This window comes from Aphidius gifuensis, linkage group LG5 (assembly GCF_014905175.1).
Source record: "Aphidius gifuensis isolate YNYX2018 linkage group LG5, ASM1490517v1, whole genome shotgun sequence".
In the NCBI taxonomy this organism is placed as follows: domain Eukaryota; kingdom Metazoa; phylum Arthropoda; class Insecta; order Hymenoptera; family Braconidae; genus Aphidius; species Aphidius gifuensis.
In genome coordinates, this window is record NC_057792.1 from 16,010,219 (window position 1) to 16,033,384 (window position 23,166).

The window sequence follows — 23,166 nt, forward strand, 5'->3', positions numbered from 1 at the left end:
GAAAAAAAAAATATATATAAAAAGTTGAAAATTTATTTTCATAAAAGTCGTATTTCATTTAAATCGATAAATGTGAGAAAAAAAAAAATATCGATGTAATAATTTTTCAATTTATGACTATTTCGATGACACGTAAAAATGTAAAATTCAACAGCTAGAAACGGCAATCATTCAAGTGTTATAATTCAATTGGAAAATTTTCATTTTATTGATAAAAAAAAATTCATTTTTTTTTTCTATTATTCGTGGCTTTTTTTTTCCTCATTTTATTATATGTCTAGAATGACAAGTGAGTCATTAATATTATATAATTATAGCGTCATTATAAAATTGTCAATATGATAAAATAATTAAATATTGATTATTCAATTATTTCAGTTTAATGATGATCATAAAATTCATGTATATTTCATAAATTTTATTGGTGAAATAAATAATTTGAAAAACTAAAATCTCCACATGAAAATTGAATGAAAAAAAGACCTTTAAATATAAATTTTTATTATGAAATTATAAAATTTCATATCAGCATATTAATTAATTACTTTAATGACAAAAAATTATAACAAAATAAAATTTTAAATTCATTTTTACGTGAATTTTATTGATGTGGCTTTTTATTTTTATTAATATTTATTATTTTTATTTAAAATAAATATACTAATTTAATTTATTCAAATTATTTTCATTTATTTTCTGTATAATAATAATTACACAATGTTAAAATAATAATTTTGTTTTGTTAATTGTTTAAACTCATTGTCGTAATGCTCTTTACAACATACAAAATGAGTTTCTAAAATTACTTCAAGCATTGTCTATTGTTCTCATTAAAATATCTCAACATTTTAAAATTAAAAAATTAATACCAAGTGTATAATTAAAGTTAAATAATTATTGCGTGGTTATACCGATAATAATTTTTATCGAACAAACAAATCACGTGCGTTTTTATTTGAGGTATATATGTGTAATTCAAATATTGCCTGTATCACTCGTATCAATTTCAATGGTATAATAAAAAAAAAAAAAAAAAGTATTATAATGATAATTTGATAATAATATCAGGGTGTTTGTTGCTGCACGCAATCGTCATTTCAAAGATTAGATTAACGACTGAATGGATATATAATTCGATGAACGAATGAATGACTATACAGAATAGAAAAAAATAATAAGAGAATTCGTGTCTGTGCGTAAATTGATGAAAATTAAAAAATAATGCTTTGTGGGTATGAAGGTGCTGGGACCCTTACAATATGTTTCAACATAATACTTTATACAGTGACTCTCTACTTGTTAAAAATTTATTTATTTTTATCCATATACTTTGGCAATTTGTCATAGAAAAATTAGCAATTACAAACAGCTCGAAAAAAAAGCTCAAAAAGCACGTTTTTTTTCTCAAAATAAAAAATATTTTTAAACTAATAATTAGTTGGTTAATTAATTAATAATAATATTAAAAAATATGTATAATCAAGTTAGTTAAATAAATAATAAAATATTATAAAAATTAAATAAAGATAAAGCTATTTTTTATTTAATTTAAGTTGTAAAAAAAATAAGATAATTCATGATCAAAATAGTTGATCTTTTCTTTATTTAATAGGGTGATTCATTGTCAAAGAAAAGATAATAAAAAAAAAAGAAAAGAATTATAAAGAGGGTTTAAGGAGTATAATGAAATTTAAAAAAAAAAAAAAAAAAAAAATTATGAGCTAGATGTGAGAACCACTGTGTGTTACACATTGAATAACTGGTCGTAATTACATCCGAGATGAATGTGACAAAGTAAACATGTATCAGAAAGTAAAAAGACACCCGGGTGAACACGCCTCGTTGGTTTGTTGTTTGATTCAAGAATCAAGATTCAAGACGAACAGTTATACTTGAAAACTAAACCTGTGCATTTCGTTTGAATTTTTGTATAAGCTCATATTTTTTCTGCAAACTTTTCAGAGCTTTTTTTGTGTTAATTAATTAATCCAATTTCGACGTTAGAAAATCTGTTACTTTTATTGTGATTGAGTTAAAGTTGTATTTAAAATTTTATTTTAAATAATAGTTGTAATATTAAGTAGAATTTTTAATGTAAAAAAAAATATTTGTAAATTATTCAAGTGGTTAATATTATGTCTCGATGGATATCATGTGTATTTATAATTGGTAAGAATTTTTAAATTAATTTACAAGAAAACTTTTTTGTTTATTAATAAATAATTTTTTAAATTATATTACAATGATAAAATAATTTTTTTATAAATTAATTTAATTATTTTATTTTTATCTACAAACAAAATATAATTTTTCTTTGTAATAAAATTAAATTTAAATTGAGAATAAAAGAAGTAGTGCTTTGTACAAAAAAAAAAAATATTATGAATAAATTTAATAACGAGATTTTATTTATTTTTAATTTTCGGTAATTTTATAATTTTTATTTTTATTTATTTTCAATAAAAAATAATTGATTTAGCAATTTAATATATTTTTTAATTTCAATCAATAAGTTTACTATTATTTAAAAATTAAATTTTTATAAACGAATAAAAACAAATTAAATTACAAAAAACTTATGAAATTTTTTAATGAAAAAAATTACTATTGATTAACAAGTAAATTAAATATTGTAGTTATTAATTAGCACAGTATAAATTATAATAAAATATTCAATTGAATTATAATTCATTATTTTCAATTTTAATATTCATCCATTGTAACGTTCAATTACCTCAATTTCAAAGTGTTGAATTATTAATCACTGCATTCCAGTAAGTAAAAATAAATCGAAAAAAAAATAGCTACTATCTAATAATCACGAATACCATTAATTAAAATTAGAAAATATTTATATTTAATTATTTTTCAACTTATTTGCTTTTATTAAATGTAAAAAAAAAAATAATACAAGTTCTTAGAGATAGACAGTGTCTCAAGTGATTTAGAGCCACCAAGAATTATCAGAAAAAAAACCAAAAAAAAATGTCTGTATAATATAAGTTAATTTATATTTAAAAATCCAGGGCTTTCATGAACTAATTCTCTCGTAATTGAAATGCCTAAGCCTAAGTAGTAAATTCTAAAAACTTGATAGCAACTTGGCCAAATTTATCTACTTGTTTCTTTATTTCCCGAAAAATTTATTACCGTTAATATTTTTTAATTATCAATTATTATTTTGTGAATTTATTTTAGGCGTTTGGATAAGTTCATGTTGGAGCTTCAATCGTGCTTTAACAACAGTTAAAACATACGTTAATAAAACTGTTATTTTGCCATGTCACGTAGAAAATCTTGGTAAGTAAAATCTCTTCAAGAAAATTGTCTCCAACCCTCATTATTCTTATATTTTTTTAAAAGCTTTTATATAAATTAATTTATACATATTCACCCTTCAAAAAAAAAAAAAAAAAATCACCCTTCTTAATCAAACACAACTCTTTTATTTCTTTGTTCTTGAATTTAATTTTTCTTTCTTTCTTTTTCTCCATCATTAACTTTTAAAACATTAAATTATATATATAAAAAAAAAAAAGGATAAAAGTTGGTTTTGTTTTATGAATAAAATACAAGTTTAAAAATAAATTTAAAAGGTGTACCAATGACATTAAAGTGGTGGCGTGATGATGTCCAACTTGCTGATAGTAATGATCCAAATTTAATTTCACCACCACGTATTAGAATGTGGGATAATAATATGAGCCTTGAAATATCACAAATACAACCAGAAGATTCTGGTCAATATGTTTGTCAAGCATCAAGATCATCACTTGGGCATATTACTCAAGTACATGCTATTGAAGTTATGTGTAAGTTAATTATTTACTTTAATAAATAAAAAAAAAACTTTATTTCTCACGAGTATGTTTCGATATGAACATGTAATTTGATAGCCAAGAAATTTGATTCTATTAAATATATGATTTACAAACTTTTATTATTATTATATTTTTATTCTCATAAATCATAAATTTTATTTTAATAATAAATAACTATTACGTATTTTTTTTCAATATTTAAATTTATAAAAAAATATAAAATTTGCATGAATAAAAACAATAGTAATATTTTTAAAAAATTACAATAAAGTTTTATTTGTTTTTTAATTTCAATTTGTAAATTTTCTTTTTCTTCTTTTGTTCTAGTTTCACCAAGTGTTCATTCAGTACCAGAAGATGGTGACTTGGAAGTTAAACTTGGTGACGAAGTTGAAATGGCATGCATTGCAAAAGGATTTCCATATCCAAGTTTATCTTGGTACATGAAGGTACTATTTTTTTTTTGTTCCTAATATTAGCAAATTATTCATAAAGCTTGAATAAAAAAAGTTACTTTTAAATTTATAATAGGGAGAAGAGATGAAGTTACTTGATGAAAGATCAAAGTTAAAATTTCGTGCTGACAATCGTAGTATGTCTGGTAAATATACTTGCATTGCTGACAATGGTATTGGTGAACCAGCATCAGCAACAATTGATCTTCGTATATTATGTACGTAAAAATTTATAAATTATTATAATTATTTTTTTTTTTCATAAATACAGTCATATTAATTTATCAAAATAAAATCCAATTATTGTTTATCCAATTTGCAAATCAATATTAAAACATTTATATATATTTCATGTTGCATAATAATAAATTTTCCTTGACACGTGAACTGTTTGAAATGAAGTTATTAAACGAACAAAGAAACAATAATTCATTGTTATTTTTTGAATGACAAACAAGAACCATACAATAACAAATTACTTGATGAATCAATATTATTCAGCTTTGCTAAATTCATTAATTTTCATAGAAATTTTTTTATAAAATATTGAATAATCATTTTAAAAATATAACAGCAAACTTTTTAAATAAAAATCATTGTTTCAAAAAACAATACAAAATAAAAAATAATCAATTTTTAAAATATATAATTTAAATAAATGGCTAATTAATATCTTTCAATTTAAAAAAAAAAAAAGCTTTAATTATATTTTAAAAATAAATAAAATAAAAATGTAATCTTGTCAATTTTTGATGACAAGCCAATATAAATGTAAATGAAATATTAAAATATATTTGTAAACTCAAATATCCCATGAAAATTTTAATGGAAAATATATCATGTTTGATATGCCATGAAATGTGAAATAAAAAAAAAATAAAAAAAATATTTTTACAGATAAACCAGAAATCGAAACGACTAAAACATGGATACATGCATCACCAGGTATACGTGTACAATTTGATTGTAATGTAACATCATCACCAGACTCAAAAGTAGATTGGTATTTTGAAAATTCAAAAATTAATTATACAAATAGAATATTAAAATTTACAAATGAACAAATGCATAGTTTAATAATACGTAGTGTTAAAACAATTGATTATGGATATTATATTTGTAAAGCTGTTAATTCAATTGGATCTAGTGAAGCAATTATTGAGCTATCTGGTATATCATATGCTCCAATATTTAAAACATCATTAGAGCTTAATAAAAATACATATAATTTCATTTGGGAAGTTGATAGTTACAGTCCAATTATTGAATATCAATTTTGGTTTAGAAAATATACGGTAAATATATTATTTATTTAATAATGTTTATTTATGAAATTAAATATTAAATTTTTGATAATTGCCAGGCCAAAGAACGTGGACGTGACTGGCACAAGCTTTTCATACCAAGTGGTAGTGATGCAATTGGACCTCTTCATTCCAAATCTTTTAATCTAACTGGATTAGCAACAGCAACATTTTATGAAGCTCTAATTTTATCAAGAAATAAATATGGCTGGAGTAAACCATCGAAAATTCAAAGATTTTCAACTGAAGGAGCACGTGAGTTTATTTTTTTTTTTATTTATTGAATGACAATGAAAATATTTTCAACCATAAATAATTGAAATTTATTTTTTTAAATAGCTATTTCGAATAAAGAACATGAACTCACGTACGATGAATCGGCACCAGGTAATAAATTATCATTTTTTAAAATTATATGAATAGGTAAATTTGTAAGTCAATTTTTAAATTGTTGCTGCTTTGCTTTTTTTTTTTTAGTTGTTGTTATTGGAGGACCAGCACTTCAACAATGGTCTGTTGTTGTCAGTGGTGCAAGTTGTCAAACAAATATAATCACGTCGAGCTTGATAACATTATTATTAATTTGCCAAATAATGTAAAAATAAATTAATTGTTTTTTATCATTTTGGTCATTATTATTAGCTTTTTTTTTGGTTCTTTTATTTGGTTTATCAAATAATTGATGAGAGTAATTTAATGAGAATAAAAAAAATAATTTAAAGTTAATATTTTTATGATTATTTAAATAATAAAAATGAAAAAATGTCATTGGTACCAGTTGACAATTATTGTACAGTAGATAATAAGTAATATTGCTAAAATTGATTTATATTTTTATTCTGAAAAATAAATAAAGAAAAATTTAAAAGAAAAAAAAAATAGAAAATTTAGATATTTATTTTAAAGATAATATAAGAGAAACTTAATCAATTCTTGAATGAAAATTAATGATGAAAATGTTAGCAGAATAATCAACCAGATTTAAACGAAAATAATTCAGAATTTAAATTTATAATTAACTCAATAGATAATGTCGAAAAATGTTGAATTAATCGACACTTTTATTCCAAGTAAATTAAATTAAAAAATAATTTAAAGAAAAAAAAAAAAAAACTAATAAATACAGAAGCACTGTTGAAGCACGATCAAATATAATTAGCAACTGAATTTAATTCAAAAACATTTCACCCAGACTGATAAGAAAAGCTGAAAAAAAAAAAAAAAAAAGAAATTGTCTTTTGAATTTTTTCAATTGATGAAATTTTTCAAGAATTATTATTAACTAACATGATAATAATAATGAAAGTACATTACAATATTAATCAAGTCTCTGCTCATTAGCATAAAAAAAAAAAATTATATATTATAAGGACAATTAATAGCAATGTTATATTTTTGTTTTTTTTTTTGTCTTTATTTTTTTTTATTTACTTTTTTTATTATTTGCTTACGAAGAAGCCCGCTCCACTTGTAGTTCACTTTATTTTTATTAACTTGATATTATCGGTGAAATAAAAGTAAATCGACTCATTGTGACTAATATTATGTGTAGCGCGTTATCTAATCATCAGATTGTTTTTTTTTAATTAAGATTATTTAATTTGTATTTTTATTTTAAGTGAAAAATGTGTAAAAAGACATTCCTCTTACGCGATGTGACAACGAAGAGCATTTTAGCTCGAAGAAAAAAGGGGAAAACATACCCTCAAATTCACGTATTTAATTATTAATTATTATTATTATTTTTTTTTTCAATTTTATGCATCTTGATTTTCTTTTCATTGTTTTTTTTTTTTTTTGTAAATTTGTTGCCTGTATATTTATTGAGTTTTAAACTTGTTTGTTGTTTATATTTTATTATCATTTATAATAATAATAATCGCATTTAGTTGTTGTTGTTTTATTTGGGGAGTTTTTATTATTTTTTAATGATTATTTATTGGAATATAATTAATTCCTGTCGGTGGCACGAAGTTTTTCTTCAACAGCTTCTTCAGATGCTTCAGACAAATCAGTTGCTTGAATGTACTTCTGAACGCCAACAAGTGATTTTTTAAGTGCATCAAATGATGAAGAATACAACATCTTCTTCTTGACCTTTGCTGTGTCAGGACACCATGACATCAAAAATAATTTTTGTTTCTTGGAAGCCTATTTGATAAATTAAACACAAATTAATATAATTTATAATGATTTTTAAATGTTTTTTAGTTTACCTCAGATGTGCCTTGACACTGATGAGTATATTCAAAATCAAAAAGACCATAGCGACATTCGCCACTTCCACCTTTTTGCAAATCTTCAAGAAATGAATCATAAACCGCATCACGTGGTCCAATTACTTCAACATCAATCTGCTTTTCATCCTTAATGTAAAAAATTACATATCGGTGTTTCTTGTCCTTCTTAATTTCTTCATATGTTGTCTTGCAGACATCAGCCACAGTTACACCAGATGCCTATAATTTAAATAACATATTAATCAACAAAATTTTTATATTTTTAATAAAAAAAAAACATTTTATTTGTTTAAAAATAAAAAGAACAAGGATCTCTTTTATTTATCAAGGTGTTTTAAATTAAAAATATATTTATAAATATAAAAACAAGTATTCAGAAAGTTACATACAACACACGAGAGTTATTGGGACAATTAAACAAGGTCAGAGTAATCTCAAATGGATGGTAAATTATGTCTCCAAAATTGGATACTCATCGTTCTCAATATACCTTTTTTTAAACAACAAAATTAACAATTTAAAAATATATAAATATAAAAATATTACACTTAAATTGTCATAGAAAAATAGTTGATAAAATTTTGAAATTTATTATGATAAATTAGGAACACGTGTTACGTTAACTTTAAAATAAAATTTTGTTATGATATTTTATTAAAAATATCATTATGTGTGGGATGGAATTTTATTTTTATTTTTCCTCGCATTTAAATTATGAAAAAAAAAATAAAATAATAATATAATTAAAATGATAATTATACAGTCATTTTCATAGACAATAAAATAGTGTAATATTTATAAATTTTATCATTTTATCATGCTAGTTAATTTATCTTTCACGCGATAATAGAAATGCTTGAAAAAAAAAAATTTCTCTTTTGGCATCAAGTAGCATGTAATTTTTAATGAAATAAAAAAAATATAAAATAATAATAAAAGCCTTGAGTCAATTTAATAGACGAATAAACATTAGATTTTTAATTTTTTTTTTTTTTTTTCAATGCTTGATGATAAACTGGCTGCTATTGCTCAGCGTTTCGATAAATGCTTCATTGACACTCACATTTATACACACATTTATAACCGATATAAATAAACTTTTTTCTCAAATGACTCAAGCATGATTCTTCACTCGGATCTCCCAAAGAATGCAACACTCGTTATCTAGTTTTTTCATTTTGTTAATATAATTTTTAAAATAATAAAATTAATTTATTATTAAATATTTAAATTACTGTTATCAATTTACAATTTAAAGAAATTTTAAAAAAATAAACATATCCTCAACTTGTTGATAATAATAGGGCGTTAGTAATGGTTTTTTTTTTTTTTATGCTTAAAATTTTTATAAAGATAAATAGTCTACTTTTTTTAAAATTTATATCATCTGAATTTTTAAAAAATACATTATTATTATTATTTATTTTAGAAACTAAAAGATAAGTGAAATTTGGTTTTTTTTTTTCGAGATAAGATAGTTTTATAAAAGAAAAATAAAATTATCAGTTTAAGGGGAAACAAATTGTAAATAATTTTTAAATTTTATTATTTATGTTGTTTATATTTAAAGTCAAATGACGAATTTGTATTTTTTTTTTTTTTTTTCTTTTAAATATTAATATTCATGGAGATAATTTTTGTATATTTTTTTTTTTTTTTTCGGAGTAACGCGCAACGGACATACGCACATTCTGCGACCCTCAAAGTATAGCCGATCGATATAAACCTTGTCAATGGGGGGATGACGACAAGGCGTCTCCCTGTGTCCCCATAATCACACAAAATGCGTCAAACCAAGGTCAACAAAAAATAAATATTACAAAAATGACTCATTTATTTTAAAATCTTTCCCACAAAAAAAAAAAAAGAAAAATAAAATAACCAGAATTTAAATTTAAAGATAAATTTAAAATTTTCTATTCAATGATAACATATAATAATAATAATAGTAATTTTAATTAAATACTATTGTTTTGTTAAATAATTTAATAATTTATATTTTAAAAAATTAATGGCGTCTGGTGTATGTACTAATGGAAAAACGGGCGTTGACATGAAGGATAATAACAATGTTGAAATTTGAGAATCACTGTTAATTGACTGTCACATATTTTTAATAAACAATTTATATTATTTATAATAATTATTTAAATAAATTGGCCTTTTAAAAAATACATTTTAAAATGAAAAAAAAAAAAAAAAAAAGAAATAGTTGGAAAATTATAAAATTAATTGTTACTCCAAAAATACAAAAATTATTTTTCGATTAACAATAAATTGCATATAAACAGAGTGATTTGCTTGATTTTTTTTTTTCTTTAATTCAATACGCATGGGGTGAAAAAATACTGAAAAAAAAAAAAAAAAAAAAGAAATCAAGAAAGTATAAATATTCTGTGAGTATCAGATGGAGGAATCCGAAAAGAGCCGGCAACAGAAAAATATGTAGTCTCTTTGTCCATCATTTTTCTTTCTCTCACTAATATCCCCTCCATAAACCCGACAAATCACCGGTTTCATGCCACGTAATGCCGGTAATATCAAAAAATTCCGTATCAACAAAATACCTCTATTTTTTTCATCATTGAATTGAAAAAATTATCAATTCAATAATATAAACACTCAACAATAATACCAGCATGATAAATATAAATAAATAATAAATTTTCAATTGAAAAAAAAAATGGAGAAACAAAAAAGTAAAAAAAAAAAAAAAGAGTATCAAAGATGGCGGCGAAAAAAAAATCGTAGAAATTATCAAAAGAGAGACAGAGAGACGCGTAATCATGATCTGTCATATTTTCATAATAATTGACAAGTGGTGATTGCCGTAAATAACAGTTCAATTTTGTAATTGATAACACTAAAATTAATGCACTCTTAACAAGAACAAATGTAAAAAATCACTTTAAAAATTACAGCGACCATTACCCCTCCCGAGAAACAAAAAATAAAAAAAAAAAAAAGAAATTAATCTACAACGCCCCGGAAAAATTAGATTAAATAATTAATATAATAAATAATGACGTGATTTACTGAATGAATATTAACTCAATTATTGTGATTAATTGCAATACATCGCAATAATAATTGCAATTGGTAAAAATTACCAAGAAATGGCGACGGCCGGCGCGTCCGCCTTTTTATCATCATAACCACAAAAAAAAATGAAAAAAAAAAATTATATATATGTATTCTTTTGCCGGATATTTTGTTGTTAATATAATTTTTCTTTTTGTTTTAAATTATTCACCAATTTAACAACACACAAAGCTAATAATTAATTAATTTTTTTTCGTTTTTTCAAATAAAAATAATAGCAACAACAATAACACTATAAATAAATAAAAAAACAAAAAATTTAGGGTAATATTTACCATTTTAATAGAGTTGCAAGTGACGAATATGTAGCCAAATTATAAAAATGAGTAAACAAGCACTAGTAACACTTTCACGAGTACTTCGAACTGTGGGTTGAACGACTGGATGTCGCTGGATTATTTGGTGGTGTGTCTCCCAAAGTCTCAAAGAGAGAGAGGGGTCGATCAACTATGAGGGGAAATAAATTAGGGGGTAACGCGGTTCGTCAAGCAACAATATTAAGAGAGAGAGAGAGAGAAAGGGAGGGAGGTAAATTCAAGCATACATATCAATACGCTTGCGCATTTTCATTTTAAAATAATAAATTTCATTTTAATCAAGTGTGCCCAACCCCTATCGAAGTGTCGACCAATCATAGACACCAATTTCCATACATTGCCATATATGGCATACCAACTATTTACCAATCACTGGATGTGATGATGCCGGCGGTCGGGCTAGAGCCCAATTTACAGGAAAAAATAAAAATCACTGATGGTCACTGCTGAGGTTCATCTAACCTTCAGTTGGTTGGCAAACACAGAGGTGTTAATACAAGTAAATGTTTCTTTTCTTGTAATAAAAATTTATACTGCATAACACTGCATAACATTCAATAAATAAATAAATAATAAATAACCGATTAAAAACTGCGCGTTATTTAATCAGTACGTTACGTGCTAAAATTACTTGTACGTGCTAAAATTTATAAATTTCATTAATTAAAAATTAATTAAATTATCACGTGAGTATTATTTTGTGATCCTCATATTTCTTCAGTATTTGCTGCTTTGTTTTGTTTTGTTAGTTTGTTTTTTTTTTTTTTTTTTTTTCCGATATTAATTAATTTATTTATTGTTGGTTTGTGGGTTTGATGATTTATTTTTTTTTTTTTTCGATATTCATTTATTTGTTTATTTATTTATTTCTAGTTTGTGGGTTTGTTGGTTTGTTTTTTTTTCAATATTTATTTACCTATTTATTTATTGTTGGTTTGTGGGTTTGTTTAAACAATACTTATTTTTTTTTTTTTTTTTTAGCCAATGATGGATTCAAAGCATGTTAATCATTCTAAATATAGTCAAGATTTACACATTCGTTTAAAAGATTGCTGGAGTACCTTTAAATTAAGAGCCTTTTTCAACCCTGAGGAAGAACATTTAAATGAAGAAAAAAAAAAATCAATTGTTGCCTGTCGAATGAATGATTTGAAAACAAAGATATTACAATTACACAATGGTGAAACTTTTATTGATATATCCTGGGGAAGATTAAATAATATCATAACTACAATTCATTACTGCAATAAGAGAAAATTGGATTTAGTAGATCAAGAAGATATTTTAGTCAAAATCCTCTTGATCATTGTCAAATACAAATTTTATACTATGCGAATAAAATATCAAAAAATATTTAAACCAAAAAAATATTCAACATCTGAATCTCATAATGGAATAAAACCATTACTATCAGGGCCACCTGATTTACCTTGGATAGTATTGAATCAAAGATATGAAGCAAGACCTTCTGAATCAGGTTGTTCTATTAACAATAACTGGGTAGTTACAAAAATAACACGAGCCTGTGGTAATTAAAAAAATTACTTCACCTGACAAATATAAATAATTATTTATAAAAATTTAATTAAACGAAGACATAGAGTCTAATAACAATCTTTTTAAAGTGCAACTTGTCTAAACGTGTAAATATTTTTCTTTGACAAGAACAAATCAGTTCAAAAATTTATAAAATAATTTTTAAAATAGCCTTTTAAATTTAAATGCCATTAATTATTGAAAATTATTTAATCAGTAATAATTATTAACATTCAAATTACAACTTGAAAAATAAATTATCAGCTTTTTCGTGTTTTAATTATTATTAAAAATTGGAAAAAATGGATACTCTTGAATCTGAAATAAGTAAGTAAAAAATTTTCCTTTTTTTTTTTTTTTCTTTGTCTTTCTTGAATTTTTCAATTAAATTAATTTTTTTTAAATGAAACTTTAATTCAATAAATATTTTTTTTTTTATTCAGAGAGAAGAGAACGAGTAATTTCTTGAATTTTCATGCTAATTCAATAAATATTTAAGTAAAAGACAAGTAAAACCAAGCTTTCTGCACTTTTCTCGAAAAAGAAGGTGGTTTAAACTCAATATTGATCAAGATGTCCAACTTTTTCCGACAAAAAAAATAAATTTAAAAGACATAAAACTTTCTGCATTATACAAAAAAGAAGGTGATGTATATTTTCAAGCACAAGAATTTATGATGGCTCACAAAAGATACACACAATGTATTACTCATGTTCCTACTGGAAGTCATTTACTTGCATTTGGTTATGCCAATCGCAGTATTGCATTATTTTATAGTAATTATATGAGTGATTGTCTTATTGATATTGAACGAGCAATACAACATGGTTATCCCGATGAATTAAAATCAGAATTGTACATGTGGAAAGCAAGTGCCATGAAAGAACTTAAAATGGAAAGAAAATTAATCAAAAAAACTGTTGATCAAGCTCGTGGATGGCTTGTAAATATTGCTGATGATCAACTAAGAATACACATGAATAATTAAATTTGCTGAAAACCAACAAGTTAAATTGTTTTAGTCTTGATTTTCAAGATGCTGCATTACCATCTTTAAAGTCAAGAAATCCAACAGTACCTGGATTATCCAACTCAGTTGGATTGGAATACTCAAAAAAACATGGAAGGCATGTTGTTGCAACTCAAGATATTAAAGCTGGTGATGTTATTGGCATTCAAAAGCCATATGCAAGTGTTGTCAAGATGAATGTGAGGTACAATGTATGCTGGCATTGTAAAAAACAAACTTGGACTAGTATACCATGTGATACTTGTAGCCAAGTTGTATTTTGCTCAGATGATTGTAAAAAACAAGCACAAGATAATTATCATGATATTGAGTGTGTTGTTTTATGCCAAGCAATGGCTTTTGGTGTACGTGAATGCGTTTATACTGCATTGAGACTTGTCATCATGGCACTTAAACAATCCAGCAATTCATTTGAAAAATTAATGGAAACTGTCCATGAAATTGATAACCCAACAGGTAAAAAATTTAAAACAATAATTTACAAATCAACAAATTAATTTTACATTGATTTTTTTTTATATATTTTTATGTCAACAGATCCACTAACAAAGGGTTTTATTGAAGGCAAACTTGATCCAACAAAATTTGAAAGTGTTTATGGTTTGTGTGATCTATCATCATCATCATATTCATCACGAACAGCAAAACAACGATATTCTACACTTGCTGATGCTATTATATTGTCATATTTTCTTGGTAAGAAAATTGAATATTTTCAAGAAGATTGTACAATTGATTTATTGACTTTGGTGACTAGTCAAAAATATTCAGACCTCATTACGATTGCTAACAAATTTATAAATGTAACACAATTTAATGCATTTAATTATACACTATTATCTTCACAATCTGGAAGCGCTGTATTAATGGCATCATCAATAATACCAAGCTTGAGTTTTTTTAATCACACTTGTTGTCCCAACGTAATACGTACTTATCGTGATGGAAATTTAGCTCTTATAGCCATACGTCCAATTAAAAAGGATGAACAAGTATTTATAAAATATGGTGCATATTGGTTTTTCCTTGATAGAAAAGCTCGCCATGAATTATTAGGACGTTATCAATTTACATGTGATTGTCAAGCTTGTGAGCGAGATTGGTACCTCGCTGATGACCTTATTACTGCACCAGCAATTCTTGAAAATAAAAGTTATATGAGTAAAGATATTTTAGGAACAATTACTAAATATGTCAAAGCCTGTAAAACAGCTGTACATCATGCTTAAACAAGTAATGAACCATATCCCATTGCCAGAATTGTTTCTGAATTTACAACATTTCTTAACAAAGAATATGAAAATTATTGTAATGGTTCACATGAAGTTTTTAGAGTTGGAAAATTCATTAAGGATTTGTATATATTATCACAAAAATGCTTTTCCTTTTTACCTGGTGAAACTGATTATCCAGCACTTGAATAAGTTTGTAAATATTTTTTTTTTTTTTTAAATTTAATTCGACAAAGAAAATTCAATTCAATAGACTATTTTGTATTGTATATTTTCAAGGTCTAATTTATACACATATTGTATGTTTTCATTTTCAAAATTATTTTCCATTAATTTGTATAAGGAAAACAGCTTTTCAATTTCTTAAAATACAATGTAATTTTTTTTTTTTTCTATTTTATAATTGTAATGATTATTTACATACAATTTTCATTTGATATTTTAATATTAATTTTTGTCTCGAGAAAATATTATGTTTGAAACAAAATTTTATTTGAATTCAATTTTTTAATTTAAAACAAAACAATAATGTAAAATAAAAATCACATGAATTTTTCTAAAATTAATTAAGTATATTTGTTTCAATAAATAACAGGTTTTCAATAATTACTTATTTGAAAATTAATATAATAATAAAATGTTGTTTTATTTTTTTTTTTTTTTCTAAATGAAAATTAATTTTTATTTAATCTTGATTATTAAGTGGAATGAGAATTATGATTAATTTATATTTAATTATGTATGTAGTATTAAAAAATACAATATTTTAAAATTCTCAAATCGTTTTTTGCGTTTGTTGAATTGTGAAAAATAATAATTTAAAAAACTTGTTAGAAAAAGTACTTGAATAACTTGTTTTATTTAATTATTTTTGAATAAAAAATTGATTGTTATTTTATTGTTATTGGTAGTCCATAATATACTAACTAATTTGTTGGATATTTAAAAGTAAAATTTTAAAATTGCCAAGTCTCTACTTTTTCAACCATGTTTATTTACATTGGAGGATTATTAATTTGTCGATGATAAATCTATTATTATCAATATATTCATTAATGATTCATTCGTGGCAATTTTTTTTTTCTAGAAGATTCCTTTTCCAGTATTTTAGCCTACGTGTCTAGACCTATCGACTCGACCAATTCATTCGTCTCTCGTCTGTGCTCCAAGTTGCATCAAATAATTTTTAAAATATTCTTTTAAATTTAAACGCCATTAGTTATTGAAAATCATTTAATCAGTATTAATTATTAACATTTAAATTACAACTTAATATAATAATAAATTATCAGCTTTTTCGTGTTTTAATTATTACTAAAAATCAAAGAAAATGGACACGCTTGAATCTGAAATAAGTAAGTAAAAATTTTCCTTTTTTTTTTTTTTTCTCTATGTTAAATTTTTAATTTAATAAATTGTTTTTTGATAAAACTTTAATTCAATAAATTTTTTTTTTTTATAAACTGTTTCAGAGAAAAGAGAACAAGTAAATGATCATGCAAGGTTGTGGAAAATCAAGCTTGAAGCTGCGCTGACTGGTGGAATTTTCTTGAAGCGAAATACTCCACCAAGTGAAAATGGACCTAGGAAACTCAGTGTTAATCCAGAACTTAAATTCTTTCCAACAATAACAATAAATTTAAAAGACATTAACCTTTCTGCATTATACAAAAAAGAAGGAGATGTATATTTTCAAGCACAAGAATTTATGATGGCTCACAAAAGATACACACAATGTATTACTCATGTTCCTACTGGAAGTCATTTACTTGCATTTGGTTATGCCAATCGCAGTATTGCATTATTCTATAGTAATTATATGAGTGATTGTCTTATTGATATTGAACGAGCAATACAACATGGTTATCCCGATGAATTCAAAGCAGAATTGTACATGTGGAAAGCAAGTGCCATGAAAGAACTTAAAATGGAAAAAAAATTAATCAAAAATACTGTTGCAGAAGCTCGTAAATGGCTTCCAAGAATTGTTAATAATGATGAACAAAAAAAATGATAATTGAAAGAATTGATTCAATAAATTTGCCAAAAACCCAACCGTTGAATAGTTTAAACCTTGACTATGAAGATGCTGCATTACCACCTTTAAAGTCAAGAAATCCAATAGTACCTGGATTATCCAACTCAGTTGGATTAATATGCTCAGAAAAATATGGAAGGCATGTTGTTGCGACTCAAGATATTAAAGCTGGTATTGGCATTCAAAAGCCATATGCAAGTGTTGTCAAGATGAATGTGAGGTACAATGTATGCTGGCATTGTAAAAAACAAGCACAAGATAATTATCATGATATTGAGTGTCGTGTTTTGAGCCAAATAATGGCTTTTGGTGTGCGTGAATAGGTTTATGTTGCATTGAGACTTGTCATCATGGCATTTAAACAATCCAACAATTCATTTGAAAATTTAAAGAAACTTACTGATAAAATTGATAAATCAGAAGGTAAAAAATTTAAAACAATTATTCACAAATTAACAAATTAATTTTTTTATTTAATTTAGGCCATTTAATTTAATTTTTATATATTTTTATGTCAACAGATCCACTTACAAAGGGTTTTATCAAAGGCAAACTTGATCCAACAAAATTTGAAAGTGTTTATGGTTTGTGTGATCAATCATCATCATCAACAGCAAATCACCAATGTATTACATATGTTGATGCTATTATAATGTCATATTCTCTTGGTAAGAGAATTAAATTTTTTCAAGAAAATGGTGCAATTGCGTTATTGGCTTTTATGAAGAATAAAAAAAATTTAGACCTTATTATGCTTGCCAAAAAATTTATAAATGTAACACTATTTAGTGCATATCAGTATCCACTATTTTGTGGACAATCAGGAAAAGATGTATTAATGGCAACATTAGTAATACCAAGTTTGAGTTTTTTCAATCACAGTTGTTGTCCAAATGCAATACGTACTCATCGTAATGGAGATTTAGCTATTATAGCCATACGTCCAATTAAAGAAGGTGAACAAGTATTTGCTAATTATGGTGCTTTATGGTTTTGTCAAGTTAAAGAAATACGTCATAATCATTTAGAACGTTTACAATTTACATGTAATTGTGAAGCTTGTGAGGGAAATTGGTCAATACCTGAAGACCTTGATCCAGGAGCCATAATTGAGAATAAAAGTTTTACTCATGGTGGTCCATGTATGAATAAAGAACTTTTAGGAATAATTACTAAATATGACAAAGTCTGTTTCACAGCTATAGATCATGTTCTAAAAAATAATCGACCATATCCTGTTGCCGGGGTTGTTACTGAACGCTTCCCTGTTGGTCCGTATGGTAAATGATAAATAATTAATGTATCTGGTACACCACAATGTACTGAATAATAATAAAATCAGTAACATCATTTGCTTGAATTAGTTCTTTCATTTCATGATTACCACGATTCATTCTTTGTGAATTTGGAATTAATTATTTAATTATTTTCAAAACAATTCATCAATACAGATGTTCATTTGTGTTGCAATCCGTCATTATTTTATATACCTACCTACATATTATATTACTTGATAAGAAATAACATTAATAAAAATAAATAAATTGCAAGTAAATATTTAAATTAAAACAATTTTATTGCTGTCACTCAAACTAATATAATAAAATATAATAACTATTTTTTTTATTTACCCAACTGATTTAGAACTAAATAACAGGGTTCAAAAGAGTATCTAATGTACGGTTTATAATGAAGGAAGAAAAATACCAAGACTAACGTTCGCAAGTTTATATAAATTTTTTAGCTAATTAACTTGATTGAATTTCAAGTTTTTTCATTTTATGATAAAAACTATCATAAATTATTTGTCAACAAACAAAAAGAAAGTGGTTTTGATATATATATTCTACAATCGTAAATATAATTAGACCACATGTCTACGAAAAAAATAAAATAAAATAATAATAGCTATATTTAATCCACTAGGTTCACTGATAAAAAAACTATCAAATCATTTAATGAGCTCAGTAAACGATTGCGTACAACAGATTAAAAGTGATGTTAATTGTTCAGGTTTAATAAAACTTTAAAAATTACTTTTTAAAAAATAATTTAAATTCTCAATAAAAACATGTATATTATTTAATTCAGTTTAGACATGAATTGAAATGTTACTATTTTTCATAACGTAATTTTGAATAATCATAAGATTATTATGTTAAAAATTAATACTAAAAAAGTTTAACTTTTTATAAGTTAAATGAATAATGTAGATGATTGTATCATGATGAACCCTATCATTTGGCCCTGCCAGTTGGGTTACTAATACATATTCCATTCTAATTGTCGTTACATATATGTATATATATTAAAAAACTGATTAATGTTCAGCTTTAAATTATAAAAAAAAAAACATTATTTGATTCCACAGATAATCAGTTACTTTCAATAGTTTAATAATATACAACTAATGGTTCTTTACGAAGTTTTGTTAATTCGTATATTTTTTTGACAGCTTCACGAGTTACCTTTGTATTTTCAATGAATAAAGATCTTAAATTTGGTAAATTTTTAACAAGTTTAATTACTGATTTATCAGTAATATTAATGCAATTTGATATATCCAAAGAGTACAATTTTTGATTGAATAAACATCGAATTGATTTATCAGTAATAAATTCATTTTTTCGCGGACCAACAATACTATAAGTTGAACCAAGTATGAAATATTCCAATTGTTCTAAATTATTAATTGCACTCATACCAATATCAGTTATATGTGTTCCAATTATATGTAAAAACGTTAATTTTTTAGCATTATCACAAAGATTAATCAAAAATTCATCTCTAACACTATAATCACAATCAACCCATAACTTTTCGAGATTTTTCAAATTCCCAATTGGATACATATTGATTCTTGTATCAAACATTGGATGATTTTTCGGCCACAAAGAGTATAATCTTAGATTAATCAAATTTTTCATTTCACCTATCGACTGGAGTAATAGTTGACTTAGTCCAAAACCACTTATTGTTAAATATTTCAAAGCACTTAGTCGAGGAAATACCTAAAAAATAAATAATTTATTAAAAATTAAATGATATTTTTTATTGTAATATAATATTTATTAAAAATTTAAACTTACTGAAGCCAATGAATCTGGTGAGAAAATATCATTTCCTTTCAAAGTACATGAAAGATTTAAACTTTTCAAGGTTCCACCAATTTTTTCTAATGACTTGGCTAAAGTCATTGGTAGAGTTGTATTTTTACATTGCCATTCAATCGACAGTGTTGTAAGGTGAGACATATTAGAAAAAACATTTTCAAAATCTTGACTCATAATTTCTTTGAATGCTAATGAAAGTTCCACAAGATTTGGACAATTAGCATTGATAATTGGCATTATTTGAGAAATAGGATATTGTGTTACATCTAGACTAGTTAAATTACTTCCACAGAGATTAATTAGGTACTTTAGATCATTTGCTTTTTCATGTATTTCACTAACTGAATCATTTTCATTTCTATTGAATACATATGTTTTAAAGCATGTAGGAAGAAAGCTGTTATCCCAATCTTTGCATACTGAAAAATTAATTAAATATTTTTATTAGAATATTTAGAGTAATATAAAGTTTTGTTTTTATCATTAAAAATTATAGTGTTGTTCTTTTCTTACTTTTTTTGAGTCGTGGTTGACTAGCAAATAGAGGAGCCATGCGAATCATACGCAAATTAAACTGTGATTTTAGTTTTTTTCTATATTCGTTAGATACATAATAATCATCATCATCATCATCATTATCATTATTATCATTATTATATTCAGTATAATTACCATCATCTATGATTATATCTGTATATTTCCAATCCATTATTATTATTTCACCATCTGAGGATGTTTCTAATAACTCAAGCTATATAAGACAAAAATTAATTTATTATTCAATTGAATTAACTAATTTAATATAGAATGAAGCTATTTGCACCATTTTATTGATTTTAACGTGACTTTGAGGTGAGTTTAACGTGGTTTTAGGGTGGTTCAGAATTAAATTTTTTAACGGGTGTTTAATGGGGTTTTAGTGGGCCCTGGTGAAAATTATTTCTTCGATTTGCTTCGATTTTTAAAAATCGGAGTAATTCGGAAAAAATTGGAGAAAATGCAGACAAAAATCGGTTAGCTAGTAAAATAAGCTACTATTCAAAATTTTGTTTTAAATATCCACTAAGTTAAATCCACGCTAACTTATTAAATGTAATCGGTATAATTATAATTTCAAAAAAAAATTTAAGGAAGTTATGCACAAATTCATTGCGGGTGTTGCGGGGCGCTTCTGACGTCACAGACAAATAACTGAGATCCGGCTACACTGTAAAAAAATAAAGTGTAAAGTGCCTGCGCTCCGTATACAATATATAGGACTGCGAGTGTGCGTATGTGTTTAAACTTGCCATACGTTGCCACATCTAATTTTTGTAAAGTTTATAATTAATTACCCATTAATTGACCGATCAACATATGAAAATTTTTCGCGCAATTAATAAAACTCGGTTTCTGGTATATGTGTGATTTTTTTCAAGACTTTTTCATCATTTTTTCTATCCAAAAAAAAAATGGTTGAAATCTCCATAAGAGCCAATGTTAATAGTCCGTAAGATGATGCCAAAAAACGTAAACAGAACCGAATTGAACAAATACTTGTTAAATGGTAGTTCTTGAGACCCAGGACACGGTTCACCTATAATGCCAAGCAATTTTTTTTTGCCCCCGTCCACAGTTAAGCCAGGTAAAAGTCGATAATTAAAACAACTCAAAATTGATTGGTATTTGTTTAATACTTTTAATTTCATTATATTAAGTTAATTTTAATAAATCTCAATCGAATTAGTTTTAGCCCGGCCGAGATATTAATTTGTGAGAATTGAAAAAAACACGAATTATTATTATTATTATGAGGCACGTTGAAAATAATAATTCGTATTTTTTTCGATTTTCAATAATTGATATCTCGGTCGGGTGTCAATTAATTTAGTAGGGATTTTAAAATTAAATTAAATTAATAAAATTAAAAGTATTATAAATAAAAAATTAAGTATAATTATAATTACGAGCTGTGCAAATTATCGATTTTCTACCTGTCTTACCTGGGGATAGTTACCAATCAAAACAGTAGGGAGTAGGTGCACCGTGTTCTGGGTCTCGAGGACTACCACTGAACAAATATTTGCAGACCATTTAAGTTGTGTCTAGTTTTTTTTGCCATCAGCTTACGGACTATTTAGAACATTCTCATTATATTCAAATAAAAAAAAGTGATAGCTGCATAACCTCCTTAAACACGTTAAAACCTTATTCACCCCCATGACCTTATTAAACACCCGTTAAAAAGTCTAGGGATTCCTGAGTTCAGACATTTGCTCTCTGAACCACCCTAAAACCACGGTAAACTCACCTAAAAATCACTAAAATAGTGCAAATAGCCTCGTATAATATAGAATATTTAGCCTCGTATTTATATAATTCGAAACTTACTTCTTCATTGGAAATTATAGTGAATTTTTTAAACCATTCAGTAGGACCTAAATTGATCTGATCCATATCCATCTTACTTGGATTAGTCTTCATATTTTATTTTCGGCTAACCTAAAAAAAAAAAAAAATCAATGAATTATTAAACCATTAAATCCTAAATTTGAAAAATTTAATGGAAACAACTTGATAAATTGATGGCACTTTATACCTTTTTTCTGATTCACGTGAATAAAATAGTATTCAAGCTATATTGTGTCAATAAGACTTTAAAAAGTTAGTTCAGGGATCAAGTCGATTGCCACGTGGACACGTGGTGTGTTAACCTTACTTTTTTAAAACCGTATTTTGCTGTCCAACTGAACTATAGTCTGTATAACTACTATGTATTATCAGTATTTATCTAGTTCTTTAACTACTATTCAACTAGTAATGACTACAGTAGTAATATGACGATGATGCTTATACCACTGAAATATAATAAAACTGGAAGCCGAACTTAGTGTCGCCGAGAGAGAGATTCAATGGATGGGCTTTTGTCCTTGTCGGTACAGTCACGTCAACTAAAGTTGGTTGAGACTACTGAAATATAATGTAATTTTTATATCGT

General features: G+C 25.1%; 5 protein-coding genes across 5 annotated transcripts; 3 read left to right on the forward strand and 2 right to left on the reverse strand.

The window, feature by feature from the left end:
• Positions 1 to 1,773: 1,773 nt before the first annotated feature.
• Positions 1,774 to 7,693, forward strand: LOC122857874 (neurotrimin-like). Its single transcript, XM_044160330.1, has 9 exons — positions 1,774 to 2,169; positions 3,199 to 3,300; positions 3,597 to 3,812; positions 4,149 to 4,270; positions 4,353 to 4,494; positions 5,174 to 5,571; positions 5,640 to 5,835; positions 5,920 to 5,967; positions 6,058 to 7,693. Exons 1-9 carry the CDS (start codon positions 2,136 to 2,138, stop codon positions 6,177 to 6,179), a joined length of 1,380 nt encoding a protein of 459 aa, XP_044016265.1. The 5' UTR covers positions 1,774 to 2,135; the 3' UTR covers positions 6,180 to 7,693.
• LOC122857875 (cofilin/actin-depolymerizing factor homolog) lies at positions 6,968 to 11,487 on the reverse strand. The gene is made up of 3 exons (XM_044160331.1): positions 11,198 to 11,487; positions 7,797 to 8,039; positions 6,968 to 7,731 (listed from the first exon to the last, which is right to left on the reverse strand). Exons 1-3 carry the CDS (start codon positions 11,198 to 11,200, stop codon positions 7,531 to 7,533), a joined length of 447 nt encoding a protein of 148 aa, XP_044016266.1. The 5' UTR covers positions 11,201 to 11,487; the 3' UTR covers positions 6,968 to 7,530.
• A 1,965-nt stretch (positions 11,488 to 13,452) lies between these two features.
• LOC122856482 (SET and MYND domain-containing protein 4-like) lies at positions 13,453 to 15,035 on the forward strand. The gene is made up of 3 exons (XM_044158155.1): positions 13,453 to 13,719; positions 13,785 to 14,262; positions 14,344 to 15,035. Exons 1-3 carry the CDS (start codon positions 13,453 to 13,455, stop codon positions 15,033 to 15,035), a joined length of 1,437 nt encoding a protein of 478 aa, XP_044014090.1.
• A 1,333-nt stretch (positions 15,036 to 16,368) lies between these two features.
• On the forward strand, positions 16,369 to 18,364 carry LOC122856483. The gene is made up of 4 exons (XM_044158156.1): positions 16,369 to 16,393; positions 16,511 to 17,005; positions 17,125 to 17,391; positions 17,598 to 18,364. Exons 1-4 carry the CDS (start codon positions 16,369 to 16,371, stop codon positions 18,362 to 18,364), a joined length of 1,554 nt encoding a protein of 517 aa, XP_044014091.1.
• A 1,032-nt stretch (positions 18,365 to 19,396) lies between these two features.
• Positions 19,397 to 22,670, reverse strand: LOC122856484. The gene is made up of 5 exons (XM_044158157.1): positions 22,560 to 22,670; positions 20,703 to 20,940; positions 20,166 to 20,608; positions 19,841 to 20,087; positions 19,397 to 19,407 (listed from the first exon to the last, which is right to left on the reverse strand). The coding sequence occupies exons 1-5, from the start codon at positions 22,650 to 22,652 to the stop codon at positions 19,397 to 19,399; spliced, it is 1,032 nt and encodes a 343-aa protein (XP_044014092.1). The 5' UTR covers positions 22,653 to 22,670.
• Between the last annotated feature and the right edge of the window lie 496 nt (positions 22,671 to 23,166).